Source organism: Trichomycterus rosablanca, chromosome 13, assembly GCF_030014385.1.
Source record: "Trichomycterus rosablanca isolate fTriRos1 chromosome 13, fTriRos1.hap1, whole genome shotgun sequence".
NCBI classification, from domain to species: Eukaryota; Metazoa; Chordata; class Actinopteri; order Siluriformes; family Trichomycteridae; genus Trichomycterus; species Trichomycterus rosablanca.
In genome coordinates, this window is record NC_086000.1 from 23,522,796 (window position 1) to 23,538,157 (window position 15,362).

Sequence of the window (15,362 nt, forward strand, 5' to 3'; positions counted from 1 at the left end):
TGTATGAAAAAATTACTTAACTTAGAGAATAGTGCACTCAATTATAAATAGGATAGGGTTTGGACACGCCGGAGCACTATAGAGAAGTCAAACAGCGCCTTCTAGCGCGTGCATCTTTTATTTATTTATTTATTAATTGTCCAAGTATATACGTAGTTAGCTTTTTTGAATATCTTACACCGATCAGCCATAACCTTAAAACCACCTCCTTGTTTCTAAACTCACTGTCCATTTTATCAACTCCACTTACCATATAGAAGCACTTTGTAGTTCTACAATTACTGACTGTAGTCCATCTGTATCTCTGCATGCTTTGTTAGCCCCCTTTCATGCTGTTCTTCAATGGTCAGGACTCTCCCAGGACCACTACAAAGCAGGTGTTATTTGGGTGGTGGATCATTCTCAGCACTGCAGTGACACTGACATGGTGGTGGTGTGTTAGTGTGTGTTGTGCTGGTATGAGTGGATAAGACACAGCAATGTTGATGAAGTTTTTAAACACCTCACTGTCACTGCTGGACTGAGAATAGCCCACCAACCAAAAATATCCAGCCAACAGCGCCACGTAGGCAGCATCCTGTGACCACTGATGAAGGTCTAGATAGCAGCAGCAATAGATGGGTGATCGTCTCTGACTTTACATCTACAAGATGAACCAACTAGTGGGAGTATCTAATAGAGTGGATAGTGAGTGGACATGGTATTTAAAAACTCCAGCAGCGCTGCTGTGTCTGATCCACTCATACCAGCACAACACTCACTAACACACCACCACCATGTCAGTGTCGCTGCAGTGCTGAGAATGATCCACCATCTAAATAATACCTGCTATGTGGTGGTCCTGTGGGGGTCATGGCCATTGAAGAACAGGGTGAAAGCAGGACAAAAAGGTACGTAGAGAAAACGATGGACTACAGTCAGTAATTGTAGAACTACAAAGTGCTTCTATATGGTAAGTGGAGCTGATAAAATGGACAGTGAGTGTAGAAACAAGGAGGTGGTTTTAATGTTATGGCTGATCAGTGTATATTGTGCTTTTTATTTTATGTAATATTTGAGTAATGCATTAGTGCATTTCCAAGTGCCAGATCCAACTACATAAACTAAAAATGTAGTCACGTGACTTTTGAAAGAAAGTTTATTATTTATTTATTTATTAGGATTTTAACGTCATGTTTTACACTTTGGTTACATTCATAACAGAAACGGTAGTTACTCATTACACAAGATTCATCAGTTCACAAGTTTAACATCAAACACAGTCATGGACATGTCTTTGGACTGTGGGAGGTAACCGGAGCTCCCAGAGGAAACCCAAGCAGACACAGGGAGAACATGCAAACTCCACAAAGAAAGGACCCAGACCGCCCCAACTGGGGATCGAACCCAAAACCTTCTTGCTGTGAGGCGACAGTGCTACCCACTATTCATTTTGAAATACTAGTGACACAATTAAACTTTAAATGAATCACAATTGATACAGAGATTTGAATTTCTTATTTTTTTGTTTGCTTTAGTAGTCATTATTTTGATGCCACATACTTTGATTTTTTTGTTTGACTTTTTAGTCAAGATCGTCTTATGTTAGCCGCTCAGGTGGCGCAGCGGTAAAGTACGCTAGCTCACCAGAGTTGGGGTTTCGAATACATCGTATTGAATCTCAGCTCTGCCTTTTCGACTAGGCTGGGCAGCTGCATGAACAATGATTGGCTGTTGTTCAGGGTTAGAGGTATAACTGGTGCGACTGCGGCCCCTGCTAGCTGACTGATGTCGCCTGCACAGGGCTGAGGAATAATGCTGATGGGGGTGTGGCCCTCCGTTCACAGTGCCCGTCAAGTGTATGAACTTGACTCGTGCACTATCTGTACTGACCGTGCGTATCGGATGGGGCGCATGAGGGTCGAATCAGTGTAGAGGACGCATTCAGGGTAATTGGATACGACTAGACTGGGGATAAAAATTGGGGGAAGTTTTATGTTTTTGATTCTGATGGCCAACGTTATGGGTGGTGCCACCACCTGACATTTTCTGGGTGGTGAAACTGATTACAAATATATGCATTAAATAGTTCAGATATTATGCATGTTAAACCTGTTATGAAAATTTGTGAACTAGTTATGACTCGTATTTGTCATAGGAGTCATACATAAAATTATACAACCTCCCTAAAAGGATTTAAAAAAATAGAAATTTAACAGTACACAAGGTATGTTTAAAGTAGTCATGGCAGGGATTTGGCATTGTTTACATACATTTGCACTGAATAATTAGAATTTTAACCATACAAACCATGACATTTGTAGCATCTATCATCAACTTTATACCCAGTGCATGATTGCCACCTTGTGGTTCTGGCGTTTTTCGTTTCGTGATGAACTGCTTTAATAAAACAATTCAGTGTTTTCCAACATAGTCTTCATTTATCACACTGATGACATGTTTTCAGATGATAAAAGTTGAACTTGAGGTTAAATGGTCTTGAAATAATATTCATTCTTTACTTTTTTTCATATGTATGGTCTATGTACAGTTTGTTTTCTTTTTCTAATCTATTAAACAATAATCATATCAGTTCAAAAAAGCCTTTTGGGCTTTTCAACTAAGACCATATTAGAAACAATTTACCAGGGATAAATAAAGACTTTTAACAGGAGAATTTTTAAAGTAGCTATGAGAGTAGGGCAGTTGTAGCCTAGTGGTTAAGGTACTGGACTAGTAATCAAAAGGTCGCTGGTTCAAACCCCACTACTGCCAAGTTGCTACTGTTGGGCCATTGAGCAAGGCCCTTAAACAATATACTGTCACAGCACTGTATGTCGCTTTGGATAAAAGCGTCTGCTAAATGCTGAAAATGTAATTGAGAGTATGGTATCACTGTCGCCTCACTGCCAGAAGGTCCTAGGTTCAGTTCCCAAGTAGAGCAGTCCGAGTCGTTTCTGTGTAGAGTTTGCATGTTCTCTCCGTGTCTGTGTGGGTTTCCTCCGGGACCTCCGGTTTCCTTCCACAGTCTATGACATGTATGGTAGGTGAATTGGAGATTGCCTGTGACAGTGTTCGACGTTGAATTTTAGGAATGTGAAAAAAAAATCATTTGGAAGACTTCCCAAAAATGATAGAAATTATTTTAGTCTTATGTGAAACAAAATTTAAGGTTGTGACCCTTATTTATTAATTAATTCATTCATTTAGTTTTATACTTTAACATCACTTTATCATGGTCAGAGTCTGGGTGAATCAGTTTTCTCCAAAATTACTTGGCACAATGAAGTAACACACCCCAGAGAGGGCACAATCCATCACATGCATTCAAAGATTTACTGCTTGTATACTAGAGGAAATGTATGACATGGTAGTTTTATTTATTTATAGGATTTTTATGTCATGTTTTAAACACTTTGGTTATATTCATGACAGGACAGGTAGTTTCTTGTTACACAAGATTTATCAGTTCAAGTCTTTAATGTCAAACACAGTCATGGACAATTCTGTAATTCCAATTCACCTCACTTTCATATTTTTGGGCTGAGGGAGGAATGGTTAGAGTAGTTGTAGCCCAGAGGTTAAGATACTGGACTAGTATCCGAAAGGTAGCTGGTTTAAGCCCCACCAGTGCCAGGTTGTCACTGTTGGGCCAAAACCCTCAATTGCTTTGGGATAAAAGTGCCTGCAAAATGCCGTAAATGTAAATGAATTTGCTATGACAGCTACAGAAATTAAAGCCATCAGTTGGTCCATCAGTTCATTATTAAAAAAAATTCTGCTGGCTAAAAACATCAGTGGAGCATCAAACTAAACATGCTTACCTGCTGTACATCTAACACTGGTACCAAGACTGAAAACAAGTCTAAATAAAACGTTTGTACATTAAAACAAAGAACTGATGCCATGCAGACAATCAAAAAGAGAATAAAGAGTTAGATCATTCGACAGATGTAGATCAAGAAGGCCAATGTTCTAGTGTTATGATTTTGTACCAGCTTTACTAAGTGACCTGGAAAATAACACTGTGCTAGTTAACCCTGCCCTAACATATACCTGTAAAATCTAGCAGAAAATCAGTAAACTGTCCAGACAGTGGTTGATGAATTGTCTTATGCATATTTATTGGATTGCACACAATAAATATAATACATTTATTATAACTTACAGCCTTTTGACTTACCATTTGATTTCTAATATGACTTGATTCCCTGATGGCATTAAAAGGTTTCTGAATACACCAGACACAGCATGCGTTATGAGATTTCATGTATGACAAATAACAGAACTGTCAAACTGATATTATGCAATAAAAATAAAGGCCAGCAAAAAGATATGGATGTTTAACCTAAGAAATTAATCCTTAATTATGGTAAGGTATGAAATGCTATTTACAAGTAATATAAATAAATCAACAGAAAAGCAACATAGTAGGTAAAATATATTCCCAGCAATAATGACATAATTTGTATTTAGAATGTTATATATTATTAATTCTGCATTTTTTCCATGACAAACTTACAAGTACACTTAAATAAGTCACCAGTTTAGGTACCACTTATTCATAAGCAACACAGTGTCCCAATGATTATGGAAAATGTAATATTAAAGAATATACAAGTAATGCAGCCAAACCTAAGTCACATATAGGCAAAATAAAAATTAAATAAAAAAATTACAATGCATATTTTCACCTGAAATTAAGATTTCTAATATAATGATTTCAAAATAAAGTGCACAATCATGACACCGTCATGAAATATGAACAGTAATCATGCAAGACAAGGTCAACATCACAGTGAACAGACACATCATGACACAACACAGATACAGATTTACTCTCTGTTTGAGATTTCATGCCACACACCAAGTTAAAGGTTCAAACAAGGAATGTGGTTATAATGTGAGCACTAAAGGGAGAAATAATACCACTACCCATTTAATAGAACTCTCAGGGATGACATTCAACACTAAAAATACTGACGCAGTATGTAGCTCTAGTCTTCTGATTGCTAGTCCTGTTACATAACAATCTACCCTGACCTGACAGATATGTAACAGACGGGCATCGGGGCACTACTGGAGCTAGAATCACTACAAGTGTCACAGAAAAAAAAGCTTAGCAGGGTAGTGTGCTACACTTATACAGGCGACTCATTTAAGGTCTCCAGCATCTCCTTGGATCGTCTTCTTGATGCGGAGCAGCATGGTGGTTTGCCACTGGTCCAGACGAGAGATCGAGTCGAACTCCTTCACCTGGAACAGCAGCACAAAGCTAATGTAAGCAGAGCCAAGTCATTTACATCTTAAATAAAAAATAAAATGTTGCTTATCAGTAACAGATGAGCAGATTTCAGAACTCACAGCCTCGGTAAAAGCTTCACTGTTTTGCTCCTCATGGGCTTCCAGTAATTTCTGTACAAAGAAGAAGTGGCAGGTCAAACACTAGAAAGTACAAAACTGCACCATTTTGGGATAGGTTAACATTTTTAAATGCATCGTCTTACTTACTTTTAACAGCTTACACTCTCTTGAGTCTGAGAAAGCTGGAAACATGCTCTCATACTTCTCTATGGCCAGCTGTGAAAATACATACATTAAATAAATAGTGTAAAAAAACTTAATTCAACCTCAAACTCGTTGTTGTTCTCCTCAAACCATTCCTGAACTATTTTTGCTTTGTGGCAGGGCGCATTATCCTGCTGAAAGAGGCCACAGCCATCAGGGAATACTGTTTCCATGAAAGGGTGTACATGGTCTGCAACAATGCTTAGGTAGGTGGTACGTGTCAAAGTAACATCCACATGGATGGCAGGACCCAAGGTTTCCCAGCATGGCATTGCCCAAAGCATCACACTGTCTCTGCCAGCTTGTCTTCTTCCCATAGTGCATCTTGGTGCCATGTGTTCCCCAGGTAAGTCACTTACCCGGCACACGCACCCGGCCATCCATGTGATGTAACAGAAAACGTGATTCATCAGACCAGGCCACCTTCTTCCATTGCTCCAGTGGTACAGTTCCGATGCTCACATGCCCATTGTTGGCGTTTTCTGCGGTGAACAGGGGTTAGCATGGGGACCCTGACTGGTCTGCAGCTATGCAGCCCCATACACAACAAACTGTGATGACCTGTGTATTCTGACACCTTTCTATCAGAAGCTCGTCTGTTGGATCGGACCACACGGGTCAGCCTTCGCTCCCCATGTGCATCAATGAGCCTTGGACGCCCATGACCCTGTCGCCGTTCTACCACTGTTCCTTTCTTGGACCACTTTTGATAGATACTGACCACTGCAGACGGGAACACCCCCACAAGAGCTGCAGTTTTGGAGATGCTCTGACCCAGTTGTCTAGCCATCACAATTTGGCCCTTGTCAAACTCGCTCACATCCTTACACTTAAATTCGAGTGCCGGCTGGAGCAGCATAGAGAGCATGGCCATTGGACCTTGGAGGTCTGAAAATGCATTTTTAGTCAGGCAGACAAATCTGAGATTGTCTTTTTGCGAAGAACCAATGTATACTTTTCATATAGGAGAAAAAATAGTGCTAGAGTGTTTTGGTTTGTAATAGGCCACAGTAAATCTCCCTTTAATTCCATGTATATCCATTGTAGCTTCTGAAATGTTTTTTTTTTAGTCTTTGGCTTTCCAGCTTTAGTACAAAAATGCTCTTTGCACTATGTTCTTGTGGCTGAATGGAGTCAAATCCCTCAAGTCATATTCCTAGTAAAAAGCCTTTCCAGAGGAGTGGGTGCTGATATAACAGCAAATACATATTAATAGCCATGGTTTTAAAATATGATTATCAAGCACATACATCTGGCCACTTGTTTTATTTAAACAGGTAGGGATGCACTTAAACAGAGGCACTAACCTTTGCATTTAATTCATCCACAATGAAGTGGCAGAGAGAGGCCTTCCAGAAGTACTCTTTGGCATTGTATTTCAGAAGTGGGTTATCCATTGTACTAGTAGCAACCTGGTAAGAGAGGAAATAATTCACGCTACAGAAATAAATTGAATCTAAGATTGAAATTTTTAGTTTTTGTTTACAAAACCTGGCACACAGACCTGCTCAAAAATTTCAATAGCTTTGGGATACTGTTCCAGCTGTGCGCAGTAAAAACCCACTTTCAAAAGGCATTTGTTGGCAGAGCTGAAAGTAGACAGAAGAGATAACAAGTTGAGACATTGCTGTAAAATGAATTTTGCATCCCCAAAACCTGGCAACATTTTTAAAATCTATTGTAACTTTCTCTCTACCCACAATGACCCAGGTTAGTCTACTTGCCCACATCTATAGTCTGCACCAACCATCACCAGGAAGTGACTGTCCAGGCATCGATCCGATCATTGGTGTCTTTCCTACTCCAGACCACATGTGCCCACATCTATCCCGCTACAACTTGGATATTATCAGCTTACCTAAGGTGGCTTTCACATGATAAGAACTTTGTGCTTCGTTCACTGCAAGGCTAAGCACATATTGCTGCTTACTGCAGCTAATTAAGGCTTCCATGTGATAGGAGGCAAGACAGATTTCTGCTGCATGTGCCACTAAGCGGCAAGCTTGAATTTATGAACACTATTAACAATACTGACAGACGCTGCAGTTTTGTATGAAATGTATTTTAGTTTAAAACAAGACAGCTCTGGTAGTGTCATCATACGTTAAAAGGTAAAAACCCAGCTAAAAAATAAACTGGGTTAATGAAACCTGTTATTCAAAGGACAAATCAAATCATACTTAAGAACACCTCAAGCTATCTGAAATGCAAAACCCATTCTTCACATTTCACTAGTCGGCATGACATATTTCCTTTACAATGTTGGTAAAAATGCCTATTCATGACATGAAAACAATTAAAAATGTCAATACCTGTTTGATTCCTCTCCTTTGTAATAATCAGCTGCCTGCTCATAATGAGCAATTGCCTAAAACCAAAGAGAAAGAAGAATTAACATGATGAACAATCAGTTTGCATTTACTAGGTAACATTTTTAAATCAGTCATCATGTAGCTAGCAACAGCCAAGTTGACATTTTAATATAAAATACAATAGAATACAATGGTTTTGTCATATATACAAATACACAAGTACAGTACAATGAAATTCATTTCTGGTGTATCTCAGCACGTTTGAAAGCTGTAGTCAGAGTGCAGGGTCAGTCAATGTACAGCGCCCCTGATGCCGAGAGGGTTAAAGGCCTATCTCAAGGGCCCAACAGTAGGGCCAGTGATAGCTCAGTGGTTAAGGTACTGGACTAGTAAACAGAAGGTTGCCGGTTCAAGCCCCGCCACCACCAAGTTGCCACTGTTGGGTCCCTGAGCAAGGCCCTTAACCCTCAATTGCTCATTGTGTAAGTCGCTTTGGATAAAAGTGTCTGCTAAATGCTGAAAATGTAAATGTAAATGTAAATTCAAGCCTAAAGCTCTACCCACTAGGCTACCACTGTCTCATAGTCCCACCCCCAGCAAAAATGAGTTACAATACATACAGTATGTCCTGTTCCTGAAAGCAAAGCAACATGTCAGTAGATTTGCAATATCAAACTATGACATAGCATACATCAGGGCAAGGACATAACACTATCTCAGACCTTAAGTGTTCCCTGGTCCACAGTGAAATGGTAGAAGGTTGACACAACCTTGAATCTGGCTTAATTTAGTCATCCAGTCAAAATGGGCATTCGGGCAAGAGTCTGGGAGGTAAGAAAGAACTTAAGGGTCACTCTAAACAGCTTAAAAAGTCCTGTGGTGCAAGAATGTTTTTGGACAGACACCCATTTCTGCAGCACTCCATAAATCATTTAATAGCAGAGTTGCAGGATGGAAGCCACTGTTGAGTAAAAGACATATGATGCTCGTTGGACTTCAGCGGGTAAACATTTTAAACATAAACAAAACAAAAATTCAATTCTTTGGGCAAAACAGCAAGAAATATGGCTGGTGCTACAGCGATGTTTCTAAGCGGCGGGGATGGGAAAACTGGTAAAAACAAAGGGACGAATGAATGCAGCCAAATGCAAGAACATAATTGAAGAACACCTCATACAAAGCATACATGAACTCAGAGTGAGGAAACAGTTCACTTTTCGAATGGCTTTGGGGCAAGTCTTTGCATGTCCTTAAGTGTTCTCAACATTGCCCAGATTTAAACTTTTAAACGTCTGTGTAAAAACCCTAAGACGCTCACATACGCTCACCATTTAATCAAATCTGAGTCTGAGACAATGGGATAAACTGCCCAAATCAATATGTCTAATGACATAAATGCGGTTTGGTGCCCCATCCTTCCTTATGCCCAGTGTTTACCCGTGAAACCAGACATGCTGTGACCCTGACCAGGATGAAGCAGTTGATAAAAAGGTTATTATCTAAAAACATGTTCTCACTTCTTTATTATGGATGATTACATTTAAAACTGATGGGTGAAGATGGCATTTATGTTCATTAAATATCAAATCTACAATACAATCAAGTGTGCAAACGGTTAAGGACTCTAAATACGTCCTGAATTCACTGTAGCTAGCTACTAAATGGACTAATGGACTTAATAAAATATCCAAGCTGTCTTTGGTAAATGAGCTCTTTACGTTGTTCTTTTTTGCCCAGCTATAAACAGCTCCAAACGATTCTTGTCTTTGTTGACATTGACCCATTTTTATGACTGAAACACACTGTTTGACAAGAAAGAATCAATGTCTGTGCATCATAAGCATGTTTTTCACACATAGGTCACACTTGGATATACTTTCCTCCTAGTATGTCAAAAACTACTTTAAGTAAACATTGCTGCATATTTTTTTTCCTAATATTTTATTTATTTTATAAGCTGAGAACACGATCACCTCCCACCTCATTTCAGATATGTGGGAAACACTGCTGAATTTATCATTAAGCAATGTTTTATATAATCTGTCAGGAAAAACATGATATTTCACAGTCTGCGCCAAAATTTCATTGGATTTATCTAATACAGTATGGGCTGTTTTATGGAGATGCTGAAATCGCATCTTTATTAGACATGATACAACTTTATGTAAACAGACTCTTATTTAGGCTGTCAAATTAGAGCCACACATCTAAAACAAAGCACAAAACAGAAATATGCAAGCAGATCCTACCTTTTCAATATCCACCAGCTCAGACTCGTATATTTCTGCAATAGTCATGTGGTGTTTGGCTGCAATTGTGAATCGTCCCTATTAAAGAGAAAGAGCAGTCACCAAGAGCACATGACACATTCAAGATGGACAAGACTAGTTCATTTTTGTAGCATGGATTTCACTTACCATGTCTGTGTAAATGTCTATGGCAGCATTTATGCAGTTAATAGCCTCTGTATGATGCAGTGGGGAAAAAAAAGTGGTGAGCAAAAAGTGATTATGTAATAAGTCAGAATAATAAAGTAACCATATGAACTGAGCACTGAATCCGGAGCTACTTGATCTCCACCTGACTCTGTCAACGTAATCTGTCTAATGAAATTAACATCAACAATGACTGACAATTAAAATGTATAGGCTATTTTAATAAAGGTTTAAGCATTGTAAAAAAAACAGTTTTAATTTGTTTCCCTTAAGAGCCATAGTCTGAAAAAGGTGGTGTTCCTGGACTACCCACATCACCTCATCAGCGAGAGGAAACTACTAAACCCAGACATCTGGGGGAACACCTCAAACTTCACAGCCTTTGACAAACACTGCCAAAGTAGGTGTTTCAACCCTAATTTATAGACACGCACACCACTACATAGTCATTGGGCGGCACGGTGGCTCAGTGGGTAGCAGTGTCGCCTCACAACAAGAAGGTCCTGGGTTCGATCCCCAGATGGAGCGGTCAGGGTCTCTTCTGTGTAAAGTTTGCATATTCTCCCCGTTTCTGCGTGGGTTCTCCCTGTATTTGTGTGGGTTTCCTCCGGGAGCTCCAGTTTCCTCCCACAGTCCATGCAAGTGAATTGGAGATACAAAATTGTTTATGACTGTGTTTGATGTTAAACTTGTGAACTGATGAGTCTTGTGTAACCAGTAACTACCTGCCCTGTCATAAATGTCACCAAAGTGTGTAAAACATGATGTTAAAATCCTAATAAATAAATAAACTACGTAGACATTAACACGACTTGGTGAGCCTATCACCTTACTATGATGGTAATAAAACCACTGTTCTGTTTTTTACCTCAGTACATGTACATGCAGTGGTAGCTTAGCAAATAAAGCACTGAACTTTTGATTAATAGATCATGGGTTCTAGTCCAAACCCAAACGCTGAACTTCCACTTTTGGGCCCTAGAGTCACACCAATAATTCTCATAAGAAAGAGAAAAGCATCTGCCAATGTCTAAATGTATTTAGGCCTATTTTACAGGGACACACCGTAATCTTCTCTGATGGTTATGAAAAATGTAAGAACACTGTTCTGACACCTACAGGCTAAATGTACTGGTGTGCTGTACTGCTTTCTGTACTGTCGAATCGATTATAAGACAATAATGCAGAATTATTTATGAATTTAACGTGAATCACACTGACAGTACACCATGAGTGCCATTAGAACAAAAATACAGCTGATAAACAAACATTTTTATTTTTTATTTTTTATTTTTTTTACATATCTATTTATTCATTTTTGCTTACTGTGTCTTTAGGGCATCATCAAATGATACAAAAGTATTTGAAATCTACATTACTTAATGAAAAAACCCATTCTGTTTATTAGGCCTATCAACTTTCCTGAGCTGGCCTAAACTGGCCACTGGCCTAAAACAAGCACAACCACTTAGGTGCATTCAAATACAAACATTCTGATTTTTTTTATTAAACTGTATAGAGAACAGGATGTTTATTACCTTGGGGATCAGCCTTTTTATAAGCATTGCCAGCATCAACAAAGCTGGTGGCAGAATCCAGTTTGTTCTGCATTTGCATATGAAGTTTTGCAGCCTGGCAGAAAGCATTACCCGCAGCTAAAAATACAAATACAACAGTCAGCAAAAACTAATAATACATATAAATAAATATAAATAAACATTAAAAAAAACAAAAAATGTATATGTATATATATATATATACAGTGTATCACAAAAGTGAGTACACCCCTCACATTTCTGCAAATATTTCATTATATCTTTTCATGGGACAACACTATAGACATGAAACTTGGATATAACTTAGAGTAGTCAGTGTACAGCTTGTATAGCAGTGTAGATTTACTGTCTTCTGAAAATAACTCAACACACAGCCATTAATGTCTAAATAGCTGGCAACATAAGTGAGTATACCCCACAGTGAACATGTCCAAATTGTGCCCAAATGTGTCGTTGTCCCTCCCTGGTGTCATGTGTCAAGGTCCCAGGTGTAAATGGGGAGCAGGGCTGTTAAATTTGGTGTTTTGGGTACAATTCTCTCATACTGGCCACTGGATATTCAACATGGCACCTCATGGCAAAGAACTCTCTGAGGATGTGAGAAATAGAATTGTTGCTCTCCACAAAGATGGCCTGGGCTATAAGAAGATTGCTAACACCCTGAAACTGAGCTACAGCATGGTGGCCAAGGTCATACAGCGGTTTTCCAGGACGGGTTCCACTCGGAACAGGCTTCGCCAGGGTCGACCAAAGAAGTTGAGTCCACGTGTTCGGCGTCATATCCAGAGGTTGGCTTTAAAAAATAGACACATGAGTGCTGCCAGCATTGCTGCAGAGGCTGAAGACGTGGGAGGTCAGCCTGTCAGTGCTCAGACCATACGCCGCACACTGCATCAACTCGGTCTGCATGGTCGTCATCCCAGAAGGAAGCTGACGCACAAGAAAGCCCGCAAACAGTTTGCTGAAGACAAGCAGTCCAAGAACATGGATTACTGGAATGCCCTGTGGTCTGACGAGACCAAGATAAACTTGTTTGGCTCAGATGGTGTCCAGCATGTGTGGCGGCGCCCTGGTGAGAAGGACCAAGACAACTGTATCTTGCCTACAGTCAAGCAAGGTGGTGGTAGCATCATGGTCTTGGGCTGCATGAGTGTTGCTGGCACTGGGGAGCTGCAGTTCATTGAGGGAAACATGAATTCCAACATGTACTGTGACATTCTGAAACAGAGCATGATCCCCTCCCTTCGAAAACTGGGCCTCATGGCAGTTTTCCAACAGGATAACGACCCCAAACACAACCTCCAAGATGACAACTGCCTTGCTGAGAAAGCTGAAGGTAAAGGTGATGGACTAAACCCAATTGAGCACCTGTGGCGCATCCTCAAGTGGAAGGTGGAGGAGTTCAAGGTGTCTAACATTCACCAGCTCCGTGATGTCATCATGGAGGAGTGGAAGAGGATTCCAGTAGCAACCTGTGCAGCTCTGGTGAATTCCATGCCCGGGAGGGTTAAGGCAGTGCTGGATAATAATGGTGGTCACACAAAATATTGACACTTTGGGCACAATTTGGACATGTTCACTGTGGGGTGTACTCACTTATGTTGCCAGCCATTTAGACATTAATGGCTGTGTGTTGAGTTATTTTTAGAGGACAGTAAATCTACACTGCTATACAAGTTGTACACTGACTACTCTAAGTTATATCCAAGTTTTATTTCTATAGTGTTGTCCCATGAAAATATATAATAAAATATTTGCAGAAATGTGAGGGGTGTACTCACTTTTGTGATACACTGTATATATATATATATATATATATATATATATATATATATATATATATGAATAAAAGATATACACACCACTCCAGTTCTTTGCCATTTTGAACATGTTGGCAGCTCTGGCATACATCTCACATGCATCTTCTACCTTGTGGTTTCCCCTGCAAAAACAGCAATCTGAATTTAGGAATCTGTTTATAATAGCAACATTTCAGTCAGCTTTCTTGTGCAGTAGCTAACCCATATACTGATATTTAGTTTATTTCTGCATTATATTTAAGCAGACGTGGTCATTTGACATTGAAAGACGTCTAAATGAACACTTGGTTCATTTATTTAATGTTTAATTCAGCAACACAGATACAGAATATGATTTAATGCAGTCTATATAATGTCAATGAGCAGTCAATGTTATATCACGGCCTCATGGTCGCAATAACATCTAGCATCACTGCTAGCGCAATCACGACATTATTCTCACCCGAACATCCCTCCGAGAAACGAGCCCGATGATTTGACTTTTTTATCTGCTTCTGCCATTAGCTGAATGGCCTCCTTTTCCTTGCCGGAAATATCCATGACTTTATCGTTTTGGGTTTAAATATACCGGCCGGGTTGCGGTGGATGTAGCTGTTGTAAATAATTTATGCTCGGATGACGTCCTCCTCTTCTGGTGCTGATGAGAGTGAAGCACTTACAGCGCCGCCTATGCTGAACGCAACCAAGCGGAATCGCTTTCAATGAATCACATGTGAACCGATTCTTTTAAGAGAGCCTACTGCAGCGAGTCAGAATCTTTATTGTTCGATAAGTATTTACATTTACATTTTCAGCATTTAGCAGACGCTTTTATCCAAAGCGACTTACACAGTGAGCGGAACACAATGAGCAATTGAGGGTTAAGGGCCTTGCTCAGGGACCCAACAGTGGCAACTTGGTGGTGGCAGGGCTTGAACCGGCAACCTTCTGTTTACTAGTCCAGTACCTTAACCACTGAGCTATCACTGGCCCATAAGTACCAGATGTACAAGGAATTTCTTTTGGTGCAGGTGTCAACATACATACATCAAGTTAAATACATAAATAAATACATAAATCAATCAATAAATGAAGTTAATTACATAAATAATAAGTTAAATAAATAAATAATATAAATAATAATAAGTTAAATAAGTTACATAATACATGTGTTATTCTTTATTCTTAGACAAGTGGGTCCTGAATATTTTGCATGTCCTCCTTAATCCGCCTGGGGTTTGTCTGTGTTCTCCAGTTTCCTCCCAACTAGGGCTAGTGTGTAAATGTGCATGTGGTGCCCTGTTGAAGGATTGGTGCTCTGCCCAGGTTTTTCTGCAGGACCCCCCGCGACCCTGATCCCCTCAGCAGTAAGTAAGTAAGTAAGTAAATAAAGTGCTTTACAAAAACATTACATGACATAAAATATACACACACATCTATATAATAAAACACACAACAAACAGTGGAATAAATACATATAAAATGTATTCTAATTAGCATTGTTTACTATACATGATGTGTTGTAAAAACATTAAAGGAAACATTTTATAATGATTAGCCATGCAGTCCCTGAAACAGATGAGTCGATTGATGAGTCTCTTAACTGAACGAATCAGTGAGGTGAATCACATGTATTGAACTACATGACGCGAGTCACTGAAATGGAATCGTTTGGCACATAAGGCTCCAACCGCCTCAGTTAACATAAACACG

At 39.5% G+C, this 15,362-nt stretch overlaps 1 protein-coding gene across 1 annotated transcript; it reads right to left on the bottom strand.

Annotated features, from left to right (window-relative positions):
* Positions 1-4,078: 4,078 nt before the first annotated feature.
* On the bottom strand, positions 4,079-14,298 carry napba (N-ethylmaleimide-sensitive factor attachment protein, beta a). Its single transcript, XM_063007090.1, has 11 exons — positions 14,113-14,298; positions 13,713-13,792; positions 11,833-11,949; positions 10,277-10,323; positions 10,109-10,186; positions 7,860-7,915; positions 7,052-7,136; positions 6,855-6,959; positions 5,491-5,559; positions 5,344-5,394; positions 4,079-5,235 (listed from the first exon to the last, which is right to left on the bottom strand). Exons 1-11 carry the CDS (start codon positions 14,208-14,210, stop codon positions 5,134-5,136), a joined length of 888 nt encoding a protein of 295 aa, XP_062863160.1. The 5' UTR covers positions 14,211-14,298; the 3' UTR covers positions 4,079-5,133.
* Between the last annotated feature and the right edge of the window lie 1,064 nt (positions 14,299-15,362).